The following is a 20,287-nucleotide window of genomic DNA, read 5'->3' on the forward strand; positions in this document are numbered from 1 at the left end:
CAGTGAATTCTATATGCACTTTTAAAAAGAAAAAATCTATAATGAATAAAAATTTATTTAGTAATTATCTGTAATCACACAAGAAAAGGGGATGTGTTTGGTTGCTAAGAACTAGGAGGTAGTTACCGTAGATATGCTAGAACCTTGACAAGCCATTGTTAAAACATTGCCTACCCTTTAAGTGGACAGCTGGGCTGTGTTAATCTATCCAGAAGGCTAAAACGCTAAACGAATCTTTCTAAAACTCAACACAGCTAACATTTTCAGCCCAAAACTCATCTTGTTATCAGATAAATAACTTACCATCTCACGGTAAGCCAAATACATAGATATTTCCACTTTATGGGAACTTACAGGCTTACCTTTAGGTGAGTCCACTTCAGGCTATCTAGTAGAGACACTGGACATAACAGTATCCATAATCGTCTGATAGCTCAGGTCTCTCACACACAGCCTGTTGGATTCAATACTGTGAAAGCAGATTGCCTACATTTGAATTGTGGTCATCCCTAATACACACAGAGTCTGTGTATTAGGTTAGGTATTACCCTTCTTACCTCTGAAAGGAAGAACTTGTACGGTGCCAGTTTGGAGAAACAGTGACTAAGATCAAAGCCAAGAAGCTCTGTAACTACTTAAGATATATGAATAACATCTAGATCGTTTGATTACACAAAAGTAGAGGGGATACTAATGGGAAAGGTGAGGGGAAGAGATGGAAGGGTCATGGTGGGTGAGGATAATCAAAGTATGTTATTTACATATTCTAACGTATACTGATGAATTCACTATTTTGTACAATTAATATACACTAATAAATGTACTAAAAAAGAAATTGACATGAATATATTTCCAACCTTGTCTCAAAGGGACACAGCCATCACAGAATCAAGACAGCTGGGCTCTTTCCTTTCAGGCTCTAGGTCTTATTAGCTTCACGAGCCAAACTAGAGTAAGGTTGGTTTTGATCACAGGCCATATATATGGGTTTTGGTTCTATCTGATGCAAGGCATTCTCCAGTAGATCTTTAGAGAAGCCAATTTTCTAAACAGTGAGCTGTGCTCTAAGGTAAGCTACAAAATGTGAGTCTCTGAAAATAACAATGCTCCAAAACAGGGGATAGATGACTGGCTGACTGTGCAGAACAATGCTAATCACCCATTAGTACCTGGCATACAAACAGCCGGGCAAGGCCTGTATAGGTACAAAATGACATCTTTCCGTAACCCCACTGGTTCTTCCTACAATGCTGGGCATCGACAAAATGAACTATTAGAGAAATGTAAGTCAAACTCATAACGAGATCTCACTTCATGCGTACTAGAATAGCTACAAACGCCAAGGCAGCAATAAGCTTTGTTGCACATGTGGCGGAAATAGAACTCTCTAGCATTTCCTGGTGTCAGTGTGAAATGTTATGGCCACCTTGCAAAACAATCCAGCAGTTTCTCTGAATGCTTCAACACAGATGCAGTGTATAATACAGAAATTACTCCTAGGAATATGCCCAAAAGAAATGAACACATACCCATACATTTATACTCCCATGTGCGCGTTTATTGCAGTGTTACCTATAAGCTGATAAGTAGCAACAATCCAAATGTCCATCAGCAGACGAGTGAATGCCTAAAATGTGACAGACCTGCAATTTTTCAGCCATAAAAAGAAATGAAGCCAGGGCCTGTGGTGCATGCCTTTAATCCAAGCATAGGCATAGGCCGGCTGATCTCTGTGAGTTCAAGGCTATCCTGATATATGTAGCAAGTTCCAGGTCAACCAGAGATATGAAGTGAGACCTATCTCAAAAACTTTAAGTATTCATACATGCTACAACATGGAACTGTGAAGCAGCTACCTAAATTAACTTTTACTTAGGCAATCACTTCTTAATCAGCCTGCATGCTAAACTCACTTGAGAAACATATTTAACTCCCCTGGAATCTTTGACAGTGAGGTACCTGGATTGCTGTTTAATATCTATTAGTCTTCTCTAGGTGATGTCTGAGGCCCCTTACAGATCCTAGGAACTGGATGAAATCTATGAAAAATGGGTTACCAACACCTCTACCTTTGAAGCTAAGGCAATAACAGAGCCAAGCCCAATAGACAAGCTGCTTACAACAGGTCTTCCAATGGTTCTTTAAACTAAGCTGGTTTTTCTCCAATGCATCACCACACCTTTGCCCAAGACTGAATAAAGACATTCCTAGTAGTAACAAGCCATAGCTAAAGGGATAGGGTCCATCTGATTGCATCTGTGTGTTTGGTTGCTTTAGTGACAAGTCACTGTATTTTGTAGGAAGCTACATATTACCACGATGTTCTCATTGGAGCTTGGGATAGCCAGTCTCTCCTCCATGGCATTTACAAGTTAGGCTGGGTTGGATGATGCAATGAAATTCTAACAGTCACAGATTTTCTGTTTACCAGACAGACAAACTGACCTAATCCACAATTGATGTGATTTGTCATTTATTTTTGTCCTTTAATATTTAAGATCCAAGCTGAATCATGTTCCGACTTCTGAGTGCCTGCTGGTCTCGACAAAAGGCCACAGAACCAAAGCAAAGGTAACTTTACAGCTACTTTTCTACACCCACTTTGGAATTACTTCCCACGTATCTGCCTAAAGTTTCACAAGGGACAAATGACCGTGACCCATTTGGAAAGTAACTAGACAGCGAGTGCAGGACTTGGAACAGAGCTGAGAGAGGATGACCATTCTATAAACAGAAGGTGCCAGGGAGGGAAAGCATCTCTGGAGGATTTGGGAGGGGTGGCCACACCCCTCCAGCCACTGTGGTAGGGCTTCTTATGATACACTGAGAAACACTTCAAAACAAATAGAATTCTTCAGGGTAAGCATCAAGAGGTTCGTGGCTTTGACTAATTTTTCTTGTCCTCTTCCAGGAATGTGACTATCATTGTCATTGGCTTGGACAACTCAGGCAAAACTCATCTTGTGGAGGCCCTTCAAAGATGTAAGAATGAAGAACATTAGTTTCTGGTGTGGGTCTGCCAGAAATATTCATTCCACTTTAGCCTTACTTCCTGGCCCTCAGTTTCTCTCTTGTAAAAATAAATAGCTCCGTCTCCTCATTAGGTGTTAACAGGCTATTTCCAGAGTGCCTGTCACCTGCTCCCTTTATAAGATGCCCTCATCGGAAGTCGTCATGTGATGTCAAATGAATGAGCTTTAGCTACACAAAACATTGTCAACAATTTTGAAGCACAGTGTATTTGAAATGCTGTCTAGTTTCGGAGCTGAATTCCTGTGTAATTTGGTCTAGATAAGAGACAAGTAATGACGAAATGTAGTAACACAAAACTCCTCGACAGCTGTTGTTGAAAGTTAGAGCTCGAGACTTGTTGTCCGTTCAAGTGTAGCAGCAATCTCCAGTCCCTTGACTAGAGCAGGTTCCCAAGGGCACTCACATAGCATTGCAGGAAGCTGCTGTACTCATGAAGCCCCAGCTACCTCTACCTGCTAAACAATCAGAGTCTGGCCCATCAGCAAGGTTTACTGACTCAATATAGGAGTGTGTTGACATGGCTGGCTTTGATAGAACCTGGCAACCCTCCGCAGAGTATAGGAAATGGTTACCTTGACACCTGTGCCCACGGTCTACTTGGCATTTCTTCAGTTCCCTTCAAAGCCAGTAAACTCTGGCTGACTTGTTTATGTCTGCTCCTTCTTCTAATTATCAGAGAGGTGCACAGATCTAATCATGACACGCCCCTGCTCAGGGTTGTTCCACGTTGCCCCATTGTAGAACACAAGGTCCTGTTTGTGCTTCTGACTCCTCCTCCAGCTTCATTTCCCACGTTCTTCACAAAGAGTCCTCTGAGACAACCAAAGCAAAAGCTCTGTTTTCCTCGGCCACACCACTGGGCTTCCCACGGCTCCACTCCTGCATGTATGCTCCTCTGTCACCTTCTTAAGCAGGCCCCTCCACTCACGACCTGGCCACAGGAAAGCCCTCCTTTGCCCCCTGCACCCACCCCTTGCTCACACCCTCAAGCATGCGCTTATCCCAAGGTCCTTGCAGAATTCCCAATCCACTACTAACTCGGGAGCCCCATGAGGAGAAGAAATGGGTCTTTTCCTCACTGAGTCTCTGCCGTCAGCATCTTCAACAATTCCTCCTGGAATGAAGGGTCTCCACCATTCCTCTGAGACTACACATTGCCTTTTCAGAACTTCTTTCTCCCTCAGCCCCAAGAACCTCCAAGTGCATTTTGAGCAACACTTCAGCCTAGCATGCCCACCCTTATTTGCAGCACGCTTGACTCCTTGTATCTCCCAATACTGATAGGCAAAAACGATCAATAGTAAAGAGTGGCAGGAAAGTCAAAGAACCAGGCAAGACAAGTCACGAGTTTACTGACAAGATGGGGGATAGTTTACTAGAGTTACAGTTGCCTTGGCCCCAGACTCCTATTCAGTCCAGGTGGGGCCTGGGAACCCACAACATGAGAACTCTCCAGGTGTTTCCAGCTGTGGGAAGCACTCCTCTGAAATGAACCACAAGCTATTTATCTGAGACAAGTGTCTGTGTTCCATTCTGATTCTTGGAGCACAGTGGATGGAGTTTGTTACTGCATAACTTGTCTTGTGCTCAGTGAATACCTTGGGACTGGCTCATGAATGCATTGGTTTATGGTAGTGACTTAATTCACTGAAACATTCTAATAGGCACTGATATCATCACATTCTGAAGAATGTCTCAGGGCAGCTCCATTCATGCAGGGCCACTTAAAGTCAATCTTGTAGATTTCTCTGTATCCAAAATTGAATAGCTCAATTCTCCTGTTCCTGTGTTTTTCAAAGGTGAATGCCACAAACAGATAATTGTCTAGGAAAGGAATTCCAGCCTACATATAGTAACCTATATGGACGTTTAAAGACACCAGCTACAAACCAGTTTGGCATACCTGCCATCACTACTGATTTGCATGGCATCACACTTGTTTTGCATGGCATGGTCACATGGGATAAGAAACTCAAGGATGAGCACAGACAGGCGCCCTAAATAAGAATGCTGTTGGTTGTATTTACTCTTTTTACACTTTGGCTCTTTGGGGGACCTGCCATCCAGCTCCTAAACAAATCACACAGAGGCTTATTCTTACTTATGAATGCCCAGCCTTAGCTTGGCTTATTTCTAGCCAGCTTTTCTTTAATTAGCCCATCTACCTTTTGCCTCTGGGCTTTTACCTTTCTCTATTTCTGTACATCTTTTCTTTCCTTCTTACTCCATATCTGGCTGTGTGTCTGACCCCTTATTTTCTCACTCCTCCCTTTCTCTTCCCAGCTTTCTCCTTCTATTTATTCTCTCTACCTGCCCAGCCCTGCCTATTCTTTCTCTGCCCAGCTATCAGAGGTTCAACTCTTCATTAGACCACTCAGTTGTTTTAGACATGCAAAGTAACACAGTTTCACAGAGTCACACAAATGCAACAAAAAAGAATGCAGCACAACTTTGCATCATTAAAACAAATGTTCCACCACACAAACAATTGTAACACATCTTAAAATAATATTCCACAATGTAAGAATATTGAGATCTGTGAATGTATGGCAAATCTGACATACATTCATTTGGATCACCTGGATACTTTTTTAAAATTATTTATTTTATATGTATGAGTGTTTTCCCTGCATGTATGTATGTGTACCATGAACATGGTATGTAGTGGCCACAGAGGCCAGAAGAAAGGATTAGATACCCTGGGACTGAAACTACAGACAGGTTTGAGCTACCAAATCCATCTAGAAGAACAGCAAGTACTCTTTAACTGCTGAACCATTTCTCCAGGCCCAACCTGTGTGCTTTCAAAAGAGCATAATGCATGAGTACCACCCCTATGTAATCCAAATCTCAGAGAATGAGGACTAGCACCACAGGTTTTTAAAAGCCTGGGAAGGCAAAGTTAGAGAACAATGAGGTAGTGATCAAAGTCACCTGGGAAGCCTAGAAGCCACTTAACACAGCATCAGGAAGCTCCCGTATTTCAGTTTAGTGATGGCCCATGCTCCTCATTCTCATCAGGTGATGTTGAGACACAACCACACCCAGGTTCCTTCACTCTCAGGAGCAGTGCCTCGCAAACTTTAAAGTGCAGAAGAATCACATCATAACCATGCTAACCAGAGCCACTTTATCACAGAAAGTACAGATGCTTCCATCCCAAGCTAAGAGATCCTGAGATCTGAGTCTTCCGGTGCAGGGTTGGGGTACATCCATAAAACTCTGAAGCACACTCCCAAACCATACTTCATGAAACACTCAGCCAGGAATAGAGAGATGAATGAGAGTTGGGACTTGCCCTCAGGGTATTTATAAATGAAGAGAAAGTCAGATAAATTCAAATTTACAAGGAACCACTTCTTGTAGTGTTTAGCACCTAGTGTCATCAGCAACAAACCGAATTATTACAGAAATTAGTTTTGAGTAGAAAGAAGAAAAAGAAACAAACAAATCCAGAGGAATAACTATGTTCTGTCACAAAAAATACCAAGGCTTTCTGAGACACAGAAAACAAGATTTTAAAATTATCTTTTGGAATCTTCACCTATTTGCCTCTTCTTTTTACTTTCTTTATTCTTTGAAGTTATAATATAATTACATCATTTCCCCCTCATTTTCCTCCCTCCAAATCCTGTCATATACCCTTCTTTGCTCTCTTTCAAATACATGGCCTTTTTTATTAATTGTTATTATATACACATGTGAATATGTATATATCATACGTATATATTCATAAATACATAAATTCAACCTGCTCAGTCTGTATAGGGCTACTTGCATGTATATGTTTTCAAGTAGTGTAATTTCTATAGCAAGTATCATATCAAAGTTGTGATTGAAATGTATGTGCACTCTGAAAATCATAATTAAATAGCTGTATCATGAAAACAGAAGAAATGTTATAAAACCACATTAAAGTATAGTTGGCATATTATATACATATATGTCTACTCATAAGTGTATATAAACAAGCATTTCCAAAAATCTGAAAGAATTAGTCAGTCTAAGGATTTAGTTTGGCTGTCCTATGGAAAATGTCACAGACATATCTTCTACTACAAATAGGAAATTACTGATTCTAGTATGAGTACTCCTAGTATCAAAAATCTATGAAATTATTAACTATTAATGTGAGCAGAAACTTAGACCATAACTATCAGTTCAACAAACTGCAAAGCATAGAATGACCATCGTTATAAAATGCATTTCTTTTAGAGGCTGAACGAAGTAGCTAGTTCCTTACAAGATATTATGTTCTGGACAAAGCTTTTCCATGGGAAATGTGCCCAAATCTGGCAGGGTTTCTTGGAAGAGACACACAAGAGACACTTCATGTCCTCATTCATAATAATAGACAGTGTAAGCACTTACTGAATCCCTACTCTAAGGCAATGGGCAAGCACAAAAATAGGTCAATGACTACTTCAGCGAAGTGCTGAAAAGAACTGTTGAGAGGTTGGCAGGCCAGAGAAGGCTCCCTGAAGAATGTGGTGGCTGGGCCTGAAAGAAACGGTAAAAGAGAAACAACTAGGTCTGAAGAGATGGCTCAGAGGTTAAGAGCACTGGTTGCTGTTCCAGAGGACCTGAGTTTAACTCCCAGCACCCACGTGGTGGCTCACAACTGTTTGTAACGCCAGTTCTAGGAAATCCAACGTGCTCATACAAACATACACATGGGAAATACAAAGAGAAAGAGCTAGCATTCATTCATGACACCTATTGAGTTTCTGTGTGCTAGAATCTGTGCTTCATGAATATAATGGATATAATGGATAAAATTAAGAGTTCACCTTCCTTTGGCAGTTTAGAACTCAGCTAAGTAGACAATAGAATTTATGACTCTAATATGTGTTGTAGTAATGCTAAACACAGGGGTAGAAGCATTTTACAAGGCTGGTGTGAGGGAAATTTCCTGCAATAAAAATGATCTAAATGGATAGTTTTATAAAAATGGGCATGAACCAACCACAGGATGGTAGAGAGAATGGCAGTTTGTGAAGGCCCAGGAAAAGAGAGACATGGAGGGTGAGGAGACCTGGATAGGAACCAGGTCCACTGTGGCCACCATTCAATTTATTCACTGACATAGTACAGCCAGGAAGGGGGACATAGGAAAAGTGATTTAGAAAGATGCATTTTCCTGGGCATGGTGACGCACACCTCTAATTCAGCCCTCTAGAAGGCAGAGACAGGTGGGTATCTGTGAGTTGGAGGCCAGACTGGTCTACAGAGTGAGTTCCAGGTTAATCAGGGCTACATAGTGAGACTCTATCTAAAATAAAACCAACCAACAAAACAATAGCAGAAGCAACAACCAAGAACTAGAACGTTGCATCCATGAATCTGAGCGGGGTGGCAGGACACTTCAGTAAGGATTCTGGGGGCAGGCTCTGCAGGAGGATGAACAATCTTATCTAACTACCTTTTGCCACACTGTGGTTGCTTCTCCCCTCTTTCTGTTTGTAGTAATTCCTAGCAAGATGCACAGCAATACGAAGCCAACACAGATTAGACTTCTACTAGATGATTATCAAGTATCTCTCTATGACCTCAATGGAGACCAAAAAGGCCGAGAGAAATGGCCGAGCTACTATGCTGAGGCACACGGGCTTGTTTTCGTCCTCGATTCTAGTGACATAGCACGCATACAGGAAGTGAAGATCATCTTAACACGCCTGATGTTTGATAAAAGGGTAGCAGGGAAGCCCATCTTAATGTAAGTTTCTGTCTTTGTGGTCTACTTCCCTTTGCCAATTTATGCCTTGGGAAAGGTATAGAGGTTAAAGGCTGGGTACTCCTTTGGTCACAGGGAGCTAGACCCCTTTAGGCTCAATAAGGCAGAAAGGCCTACTTCACTGGTCACTGTTTTCAAGAGCCACTTTCTACTCCCCACTGCCATGCGAGACACTACAGCTAACTATACAAACGAACCCTGTCTCTTCATCAAAGAGAAATACCATCGAGATCTCCCATCCCCAAGCCTGACTCTGTTGAACACTCTTCCTGGATTTGCTCTTTTCTGGTTTGAGTCTCTGGTCCCGAAACTTGATGATGGCAGTGAGCAACCCCCCCCCTTTTTGTATAATGTAAGTTTCTATGCCTTCCTCCCTCAGTTGGTGGCTCAAGACTTATATAACTGGCACTCGTTTCAGAGGCAGACCTCCAGTAACCTGTCACGCCTCACCCCTTCCAATTCCCTTTTTGCCAGTCTCATCCCTCATTAGCAACCCAACTGGAGTATGAAGAGTTTCAGAGATGCAAAACTCCACACCTGTTCATATCCCAATTAGCGACCGTAATTAAAGTTCCAGGCATGATACAGCGGAAGTGGGAAATAAGCTCTGGGGATTATCTTGGATTCAAATAATTTGCACTATTTTTTTCCTCCACTGTCTAGCCAATCTCACTGGGCATACATTTAGGCCCAATTCCTGAACACGTGGCAGTTCCCCTACCCCCTTTTTTTGTGGTTTGTTTTCTGTTGTTTTTGAGATACGGTATTGCTGTGTAGACCAGGCTGGCCTGAACTCAGAGATTCGCTTGCCTCTGGCTCCCAAGTGCCAGGACTAAAGGTGTGTGCCACCATGCAGGGCTTTTCCCTTCCCTTTGACTTCATCTTGGCTCCACTCTTCTCATCTTTTCTGCTCTTTCATATGCCCTGCTCTAGCCTGGCAAACAAACAAGACAAGAAGGAAGCCCTCTTGCCTTGCGATATCATCGAATATCTACTTCTGGAAAGGCTAGTGAATGAGACTAAGTCCATGTGCCGTGTGGTGAGTGGCAGCATTTCCTTCTCTTCCTCTAGCCCTGGCTAATATAACCAGGGCCCTGTCTGTCATCAGCCCCAAATGTTGGCTTGGAGGCAAAGTTCCTTTCCCTGACAGGCAACATCTGTTGTGATTATTTCTACCTTGATAATGACAACACATATTACACTCTGCCTTCAAAGCAGTTCTGTAAGTTTTTAATATCCCCATTTTATACGTGAGAAAGCTAAATGACCTGACGGTCTCAGTGACTTGCCTGAGGTCACACAATGAAGGCACTATAGCCATTGTATTAAAGGGCCTCAGCTTTTATGCTCTTCACCTACTCTCTCAGATGTGAATGCTGGGTGTTTCCTTGGAAGCTGAGAACCTATTTAGGCACAACCATCTACCTCTGACATTTAGATGACAGTGATCAGGCCTTTAGACCCTAAAGGTCCAGGGATCCAGATCTGAGGCCTTCTTTTCTCTTGTGTATAGGAGCCATGTTCAACTATGAAAAACCTCCCAAAGAGGAACCAACAGCCGATAATTATAGGCCTGCGCTGGCTGTTAGCTGCTATTGGGGATCAATATGATGAGCTGTGTACTCGACAACAAACATCTGGTAAGAGCATCTCAACCTCCAAGAACTTCAGAGGCTGTGGAGAGAGATGCTCATCGGACAGGTACTGAGCTGCTTTCTTTTGGTTTACTGACCATACAAGTGGAAGCCAATCTTCAACATGACCCATGAGTTCTGAGAGGTACTTGAATTCTGGGCAACAAGCCCTGGAGAATCTGATGGCCCAAGTGGGGCTATGGCAGTGCCCATCAACATTGCTGGGTATACTACCTGCCCTGGAACAGCTTCAGCAGTCACTTTAGTGGGATGAGTGGCATAGAGGTTTAAAAAAAAAAAGTAAGGCCAACCTATCAGCATTAGGGCTTCTCCAAAAGAGGACATCTGTTCCCTGAGTTGCCATGTGGAAGACAAGAGGGAACATGTGCCCCTTAAGGAGCCTATTGACAATATTCTACAGATGAATATTACACAGCTGCTCTGAATTCTCAGCCTCCAGTTCTCTGATCTGCCTAACCACGGAACGATAGAAAGAACAGGAGTGTTGAAAAGATACCTAGCGCACGCTCAGGCTTTTGAGGACTGTACGGCTGAAATGTCCTCTTGCTCTGTTGTTATTTTCACTGCCCAAAGGCATAGGGAAAGGATAGGACGACAGCTGCATTGGCTGAAGAGCTTGAAGGCAGGGACAGTTCAGTGTAGAGCATTTGCCACATTCATGGATGGTCTAAATGCAGGCCCCAGCACCAAAAACAAGAGGAAAAGTCTTGAAATATGTCTCTTTCGTCTACTGACTTGTTCTTTCAAATTTAGCATAGCTAACAGAGGGGGAATGCTCAAAGACAACAGACAGCGCGTTCAGAAAAGACAACACCTGGAACATAGACAGCATATTGAACAAAGACACTTTGAGAAAAGGCAGCATTTTGAATCAAGACAACATTTAATACAGCGCTCACTGGATGCTAGGCCCCTAAAGCCAATCCTACAGGTAAATGGCTTTTTGAAATGCTATTGCCCATGGTCTGTAATTGAACTCTTGAGGACTACTTGACGATTTCCCTCTTCTTCTTGGCATACAGAAAGATGGTCTGCGAATGAGGCCCAAAAAGAATATGTCAGTAACATTTGCTTTGGACGTAATCATGGAGGAAGGTGAATGTTCTCGGAAGATTGGAACTCAGAGTATCGCCAAACCTTGCAACAACCAATGTTATGAGACACAGACTGCAGCTCCATCTATTGACAACAAACTTTTCAAAGGTAATGTTGAATCGTTGGCTATAAAAGAAAAGTTATATAGGCCATCCTTTATATTTTCTACAATAGCATTCCTATTTTGAGAATGAAACTCACTTTTCATACTACGGTGTGTTATAGAGAGAAGTATGGGACAAAGCTTTGAGACCATCTTCTGATAGGCCAGCATGGTAGCCCAGCATTAGCTGACAGAAGATCTTTGGATGGCCATAGCAATAACTTAAAGGTTATGCGTGCCAATAGTAGAAGCGCAAATAGGCGTAACCTTTATGTAGGGTATATTACCTTTCTCTCTCTCTCCCTCCTTTTCTCAATATTATTAAGAACCTTCACAGGCATAAATGTGATGCACAGATATCTATGCAGGCCAAAGACTCATACACAATAAAATAAAATAAATATGTTTAAAAAGAACTTAAACTATGGTAACCATTTAAACTACTAGTCTCATTTCTTAGCTGTCTACAAAGCTAATTACAGAAGTACACAAAAAGTATACTAAATAATATTCCAATTATATCATCCAGTACAAGAGCTAAATGTTGGAAACAATGTAAATGCCCAATGACAGGGATAGCTAACTAAATTAAGATGCATCCACACTGTGGAGACATGAACATTGCTACTGATGGGTCACTGGGGAGATGACTCGGTGTTTCCTGTGCCTTCCATGCCAGCAAGAAGAACTGAGTTTGAATCTCCTGTACCCAGAACAAAGCTGGGCTTGTTGGTATACACCTGTAACCCTAGCCTGGGGTGGGCAGTAGGGAAAGGAGCATCTGGAGCTCATTGGCTACCTACCCTAGCCAATCAGTGAGATCTAAGTTCCGTGAGAGACTCTGTCTCCAAAAGAAAGAACCCTGAAGAGTCAAGCTCTGGCCTCCTCATTCACATGAACACAAACACACATACACATACACTATACACAAAATATTTAAATGCTAGTGATGACCTCCATTTCCTAACATGGAAAATCTTCCAGCACTTGACATATATTGACTGTCAACTGACAATGATCATGTCACCTCAGGCTGAACTGTTTGTTATGCATTATTCAGGGACGTTCACTAAGGAGAAAATGGGCACAGTTCTGGGGATAAGGGGTGAGGATGAAAGCTCGGTAGAAGGAATCTAGTAGCAAATAGTGTGTGTCTTTCTAGAGGTCAGCAACTATCCTGAAATCTTTATCCAAAACTCATTTTCATTTCTATAACCTTAGCTCGTAGGCCAAAAAAGAGAATAGATACCTGGGACACTGAAGAAATGTTACTGGAAGATCCCCGTGGCGAAGCCTTCTGTTCCAGCAGTTAGTATTCCTTAATAAAGTGACAAAGAATGTTGGAGGCTGGGGTGGAGGGTGGGTGTCCTGTAGGGTGCCTTGGAAACTGGCCAGCACCCTCCTACCCCAAGTAGTGTGGGAAAGAATAGAAACCTTATACTTGGCTTTACTTGCAAAACTAGCTGTTTTCTTCTCCTGATTAGACTTAACAGACTACTAAAGAGGAAACAGAGGGATAGCAAAAGAATCATTCCCTCTATCACCTTTCAGTAAATGGGCATACCTCCAGAACCAGCAGGAACACACGCCTTTGACTTTTATTCGATAATGCCTCTCCAGCCCACCTACAAGTTCACCTATTCTAAGATCACGTCCTTGAGAACCATTGTTTTTCCACACCAGTGCAGTAGCCAGCCAATTCATCCTATACTCATCGGGAGGCTCAGGAAGTTATGTGTCGTCCACCTCACCAAAGAACAGCAGAGCCATGTACTAAGATATTCCTGACAAAGCTTACAGATAAGATGTTGTGAACAACTGAAATTGAGCCTTAGAAGAACAGGGTTACTTTAGAATCACACATTTTCCTTTAAGGTTCTCAGGTATAAAGGGACTGGCAAAATAAATAAGAATGGTGCTCTAATCAATCGGGTTTTTGGGTTTTTTGTTTGTTTGTTTGTTTTTGTTACATATCCAAAACTAGGTCTGTTTTAAATACCTAGCTACTGTCTGGGAAGCCACATTGCTTTGCTAGCCTTTCAGGAACAGCAACTGCTGCCTCTTAACATGTGTGTGGATCCACACTCCCAGTGTGGTGAGGTTGGGATGGTACTGGTCCCTTACTATTATTGTTATCACCTTCATCATGAGCCCCACGGATCAGGTGCTTTCCAGATACCTGGCACAGTGTTAAATCCTTCCTATCTATTGTCATATTGGCAACCTACCTGGGCAGGTATTATACCTGGCATCACTTCCCAAATGAGGATACGGTACACAGCAGAGCAAGGAATGGAATCCAAATCTGCCTAGCTAAAGCTACCTTGGGGCTAAAAAGATCCACACATGCCTCTCTCCAACTCCCTCTAGAAAGACAAAGCTATAGCCAGGAAATTATGCAGAAGTGCATCCATGCCTATGTGAGGAGAATTCCGTTAACAGCCATAAGTGCACCAGCAGTGCTAGCAGGCATAGTTGATGGAGCACTTCCGCTTTGTCAGCTGCTAGGCTAACTGCTTTACATATATTACTGCCTTTCATCTTCATCTCACACAAGCAGAAACTGATATTCAGAGAGCTTAGATAATTTGTCCCTGGGCACCCACTAGGCGGTAGCAAAACCAGTTTTGGTTGTTTTTTGTTTGTTTGTTTGTTTGTTTTTCCTTTCTTATTGCTACACATTTTCCCACTTCCCTTCCCTCCTCCCCTCTCCCCTTCCACCTTCCCTCCTACCCATTATGGTCCCAATTTACTCAGGAGATCTTGTTTTTTTTCCTTTCCTAGGTGGATCCATGTATGTCTCTCTTAGTGTCCTCTTGTTTGTCCAGGTTCTCTGGGGTTGTGGCCTGTAGGCTGGTTGTCCTTGGCTTTTTGTCTAAAAGTCACTTATGAGTGAGTACATATTATATTTGTCTTTCTGGATCTGGGTTACCTCATTCAGGATGGCTTTTTCTAGTTCCATCTAGTTGCCTGAAAGTTTCAAGATGTCATTGTTTTTTACCGCTGGGTAGTACTCCATTATGTAATGCTGCTATGAACAGAGTTGAGCAAATGTCCTTGTGGTGTGACCGTGCATCCTCATAGAAGAGAAGTGGGAAGTAGTCTTCAATGCATGGGCACAGGAGACCACTTCCTAAACATAACTCCAGTAGCACAGACACTGAGAGCAATAATAAATAAATGGGACCTCCTAAAACTGAAAAGATTCTGTAAAGCAAAGGACACAGTCAATAAGACAAAAAGGCAGCCTACTAAATAGGACAAAATCTTCACTAACCCCCCCATCAGACAGAGGTCTGATCACCAAACTATACAAATAACTCAAGAAACTAGACAAAACACTAAATAATCCAATAAAAAGTAGGTACAGATCTAAACAGAGAACTCTCAACAGAGGAATCTCAAATGGCCAAAAGACACTTAAGGAAATGCTCAGCATCCTTAGTCATCAGAGAAATGCAAATCAAAACAACTCTAAGATACATAATCTTACACCTGTCAGAATGACCAAAATCAAAAACTCCAATGACAGCTTATCCTGGAGAGAATATGGAGTAAGTAAAATACCCCTCCATTGCTGGTGGGAATGTAAACTTGTACAGCCACTTTGGAAATCAGTATGGCGGTATTTCAGAAAATTGAGAATCAATCTACCTCAAGACCCAGCAATACCACTCTTGAGAAAGTTTGCTTGTTTTTCAAGACAGGGTTTCTCTGTACAGCCCTGGCCATCCTGGAACTCAGTCTGTAGACCAGGCTGGCCTTGAACTCAGAGATCCGCCTGCCTCTGCCTCCCAAGTGCTGGGATTAAAGGCATGCGCCACCACCGCCCGGCAGAACCAATTTTTTTTAATTAAAGTCCAAGCTCACAGGGTTTATAAAGATGACTCAGTGGTGACTATGTTCATAGCAGCTTTATTCCTAATAGCAAGAACCCGGAAACAACATAGATGCCCCTCAACCAAAGAATGGATTTTTAAAAATGGGGTATATATACAATGGAGTATTACTTAACTGTAAAAACAAAAATTGACTTCATGAAATTGGCAGGCAAATGGATGGAACTAGAAAAAAAATTATCCCAACTGAAGTAACACAGACCCAGAAAGACAAACACAGTTTGTACTCACTCAAATCATAAGTGGATATTAGGTGCATAACAAAGGATAACCAGACTACAATCTACAACCCCAGAGAAGCTTGGTACCAAGGAGGGCCCTAAGAGAGACATGCATGGATCCCTCTGGGAAAGGGAAATAGATATGATCTCCTGGATAAACTGGGGGGGGGGGATGAAAGCATGAGGGAACGTGATGGTTGCACTGTGGGAGAGACAGAGAGGGAGAACAATGAAAGAGGGAGCCATTTGAGGGTTAGGGAGAAACCTGGTGCTAGGGAAATTCCCAAGAATCCACAAGGATGATCCCAGCTAAAACTCCTAGCAATAGTGGAGAAGATGCCTAAACTGACCTTCTCCTGTAACCAGATTTGTGACTACCTTAGCTGTCACCATAGAACCTTCATCCAGTAACTGATGGAAACAGATCCACAGCCAAGCACTGAGCTGAGATCTGAAAGTCCAGTCAAACAGAGGGAGAAGGCATTATTTGAACAAGGGGGGGGGGCAAGATCACAATTGGGAAACCCACAGAATCAGCTGACCCAAGCTTTAGGGACCTCACAGACTCTGGACCGGCAGCTGGGGAGCCTGCATAGGACCGAACTAGGCATGTGGGTGACAGTTGTAAGGCTTGTTCTGTTTGTGGGGTCCCTGGCGGTGGGACTAGAACTATCTATCCCTAATACATGAGTTTGCTCTTTGGAGCTCATTTCCTATGGTGAGATGCCTTGCTCACCCTTGATGCGGGAAGGGGAGGGTGTACTTGGCACTGCCTCAAAGTGATGTGTCAGATTTTGTTGACTCACCATGGGAGGCCTTATCCTTTCTGAAGAGTGGATGGGGGATAGGGTGGGGGGAGAGGTAGGAGTAGCAGGAGGAGGGCAGGGACGGGGAACTGTGGTTGGTATGGAAAATAAATAAAACATTTAAAATAAAAAAGAGTATTTAATGGGTAAGCATGGAGACCTGAGTTTAGGTCCCAGTACCCCTTTTGAAAAAAAGCAGGCCATGACCATGCATGCACCTGCAATCCCTGAACTAATAGGAGCTGACAGATGGACTGCTGAGACTTGACAGTCGCTTGCAGCTTCAGTGAGAGACAGTCTCAAGAGTAATATAGAACAGGTCTCCAGACACCTTCTGGCATCAGTGTGTTTGAACACCCCTGATACACACACTTGTATGTGTGAGTATGGTGTATTTATCTTTCATACTGGGGTTACAGGCTCATACCATTTCACGCAGGTTTTGTTGAGCAATTTTTTTTGCAATAGACTTTTCCTTTATTTATTTGTTTGTTTTTATATTTCTTTCCTTTTGTAAATGTATGTGGAAGTCACTTGCAGAAGTCAGTTCCCTACTTTAACTATGTGGATTCTGGAGACTAAATTCAAGCGGCCAAGCTTAGCAGCCAAATGCTTTTACCTGCTGAGCCATCTCACTGTGAAGGGCTCTAGCAGGCCAGAGCACAGCAAGCACGGCCATGGTAGACCTTGCCCTTCCCCTCCCCTCCTACTTGCTAAACCATAGATAAGATCCCTGAAGCTAACCACCAAGGTCTATTCCCTTATTTGCCTTCTTCCTCCTCCTGAAGCTGACCATCAAGGTCCAGCTATCAAAGTACTGAAGTTCAACAATCAAAAGCCCCCTTTTGGCTACCCTAATTAACATGCCCAATTAAAACAAACCAACTCATCCTAAAGGGAGGGAACTCCCTTTTTCCTTTATAAACTGTCATTTGCCTGTGGGTCACATCTGCCTCCTCTCAATCCAGACACAGGCCTTTGTCCCTCCAGGGCAAATATCCCTTTTCCACCCCCCTTGTTTCTTTTCCCTCCTCCCTTGGCCTGTCTTTGTCTCTTATTCCCTGTTCTTTGTCCCTCTGCAGCAAAAAAATCTCCTTTGTGCTGAGATCTTGGTCTCAGGTGTTCTGTGCTGATTCTGGTCCTTTCCCACTAGCCCTCTAGAAATAATTCATCAGTCATAAAAGTCTTAAAGAGTAGCAAGTAATATGTACATGTGTGTGTGTGTCAGTAGGTATATATGTATGTACGTGTCTGTGTATGTATGTATGTGTGTATGTATGTATGCACGGATGTATTAGAGTGGAGCTTATTTTTGTTTCTACAGGCTGTTACTACATTCTCCAAACCCCATTATCAAGCTAGATGACTTGGTAACTTCCAGTGGAGTCAGAAATAACAGTAACTGCCCGAACAAAGAGAAAGAACAACAACCCTTCTCCCAAGCCACTTTGAAATCCATATAAAATGTTTATCACACTGCCCAGCACACCTTAAGCAGCTCATTAAATGCTGGCTACTACTATTTAGGGGACAAGTTTGGCTAGATCATTAGCATTCAAGGCTTTGCTTTAGAATTTGTTTCCTTTCTCACAGGGAACAACCTAAAGGCAGGTATCTTTGATCTAAAAGGATAAAGAGTGAGCGAGCTTAAAGAAGCCATGGTGATCAGCATCACTGTAATGGATCGGACAGATCATTACAATCACTGCCTCCCACATTCTCGTCTTTGAGAATCTGAAAGGAGTGTATCAGCGGGGCAGCCCAAGCACAAAGCAAACAATGCTTTTCTGAATCAAGAGTGCAAATTTTATTCAAGGCAAATGGTTGTCTTGGAGTTCCTCCTTATTTATCAACATCCTGGCCTTCCTCCAGGACTTTTAGAGCCTAGACTCAGTGTGTTTGCTACTTTTCTCCCTTGCTGTGACAAAATACCTGAGCAAAAGGAGCTGGAGGAAATGTTTATTTTACTTCCCAGTTTGAGGGGAAATAAAGTCCATTGTGAAGGGAGAGAGAGGCACATTATCTCGAGTGGCCCTAGCTGTGGCAACAGAGCATATGGCAATGGCGACACTGCATTCAGAGTCAGGAAGCAGAAAGAAATGCTGGCGCTCAGTTCACTCTCACACCCCTCCCCCTTTCAGTCCAGGACCACCCCACTCCACTGTGGTGCTGCTGCACACACCCAGGGTATCTTCCTTCGGTGGAAACATCCTCACAGACATCTGGAGGCGTTTCCATAGAGAGTCTAAATCTGTCAAGTTGACAATGATGATTAACTGTCACATCCTGTCAGAGATACTTTAAGCAATCTTAGCCTTGGCAATTCAAACACCACATAGCTTAGGTACTTATCTATTAGTTCTTTCAAGACAAATCTTCACTTTGGGACTACAGAATTCACTGAGGTTAGGTACGGGCATCCCTTTGCTCTGAATGGTTTCCAATTCCTACACTCTCATCCCCACAAATTATGCATGTGTTCCTTGATCCCCAGCACCACACGAAACTGGGCATGACTGTGTATGCTTATAATCCTAGCACTCTGGAGGTAAGGATCAGAGCAAGTTCGATACCAGCCCGGGCTACATGAGCCCCTGTCTGAAAAAAAAAAATGAAAAAGAACAAGGAAAAAGCACTGATAATTTGTGGCAAAATAACCAATCACTTCTTTTCAACACAGTTGCTGCTAGAATGACGTAATAATGAGATGTACCAAATATCACTTTCTCTCAGGAGAATCCTGCATGCCAACTAGTGTCCTTGTCCAGAAGATGACAGTGGCCACAGCTAGATAAGGAGTCAAACCCCAATTTATTGTTTTATTACCCAATCTCATACACCCTTTATCTTCATCAGAAGACCAAATATTGGGGTTTGTGCCAAGAAGAGGTTTGAAGAAAGAAAGGTATCACTCAACATTTTGGGACTTGGAACCCAAACTTCAGCCATTCTATTATCACTAATGCACCCAGGGTTTTAGTCATCGCATTCCTGACCTTCATCTTATTCCTTCAGCTGTAAGAACCCGTCCCTCGCTCCTTCAGACACTTCTCTCACTTCACGCTCTGTGGGGGACACCAGTGTCACTGTGATGCCAGGTGAGGGAGGAAGCAGCGGATATTTCTTGCTGTTGTTATGTTAGTATTAGATCTGGGTCAGGGTTTGTGGAAGTTGGGGGATTATACACCTGCCTCTGCACGCAGGAGGAGTCCAGCTCAGGTCCAGGCAGCCTGGGGAGGCTCTGCTGTGGAGTGGTAGGCAGAGCAATGTTAACAAAGCAGACTGAGCTGTGTGCTGGTGAGTCAAGAATGCCACGGGATCCCACGCTCACGCCAGTTGCCACTTCCAGGAACTAAAATAAGCCTCAACTGCTAAGAGACAACAGGCCTTTGGGTCTGCTCAGGAAAGTAAGCCCAGCCCCAAGAACTGGCAGGCTATTTTACACAACTGAATGTTAGACAGCCATTAAGCACACAATTATGTGCATCACGGGGATGGAAATCAGAATGTGAAATGATGGTAAGTGAAAACAAGATGACAGAGAGAGCATGCCGACTGCAACTACGTAAAGCACACGTAAGAGCGCATCTCTGAAGAGCTTCAGAAAGGAATGGACACTGCAATTCTGTGAGAGTCCATGGCAGCTCCCACAGCAGGTTGTCCTTACTGTTTTCTCGGACAGTTTCACTATTTAGTCCAGACTGGCCTAGAACTTATCCTTCTGTCTCTAGCTGTGATAAA

General features: G+C 43.0%; 1 protein-coding gene across 1 annotated transcript; it reads left to right on the forward strand.

Moving 5' to 3' along the window:
• The first annotated feature begins 2,512 nt into the window (after positions 1–2,512).
• LOC121437093 (ADP-ribosylation factor-like protein 13A) lies at positions 2,513–18,536 on the forward strand. The gene is made up of 10 exons (XM_041636933.1): positions 2,513–2,571; positions 2,912–2,982; positions 8,500–8,749; positions 9,701–9,806; positions 10,281–10,468; positions 11,176–11,353; positions 11,445–11,625; positions 12,842–12,928; positions 13,172–13,207; positions 18,499–18,536. Exons 1-10 carry the CDS (start codon positions 2,513–2,515, stop codon positions 18,534–18,536), a joined length of 1,194 nt encoding a protein of 397 aa, XP_041492867.1.
• Positions 18,537–20,287: the final 1,751 nt, after the last annotated feature.

This window comes from Microtus oregoni, unplaced genomic scaffold (genome assembly GCF_018167655.1).
Source record: "Microtus oregoni isolate MIOR12 unplaced genomic scaffold, Mior012 000050F_ref0000143, whole genome shotgun sequence".
NCBI classification, from domain to species: domain Eukaryota; kingdom Metazoa; phylum Chordata; class Mammalia; order Rodentia; family Cricetidae; genus Microtus; species Microtus oregoni.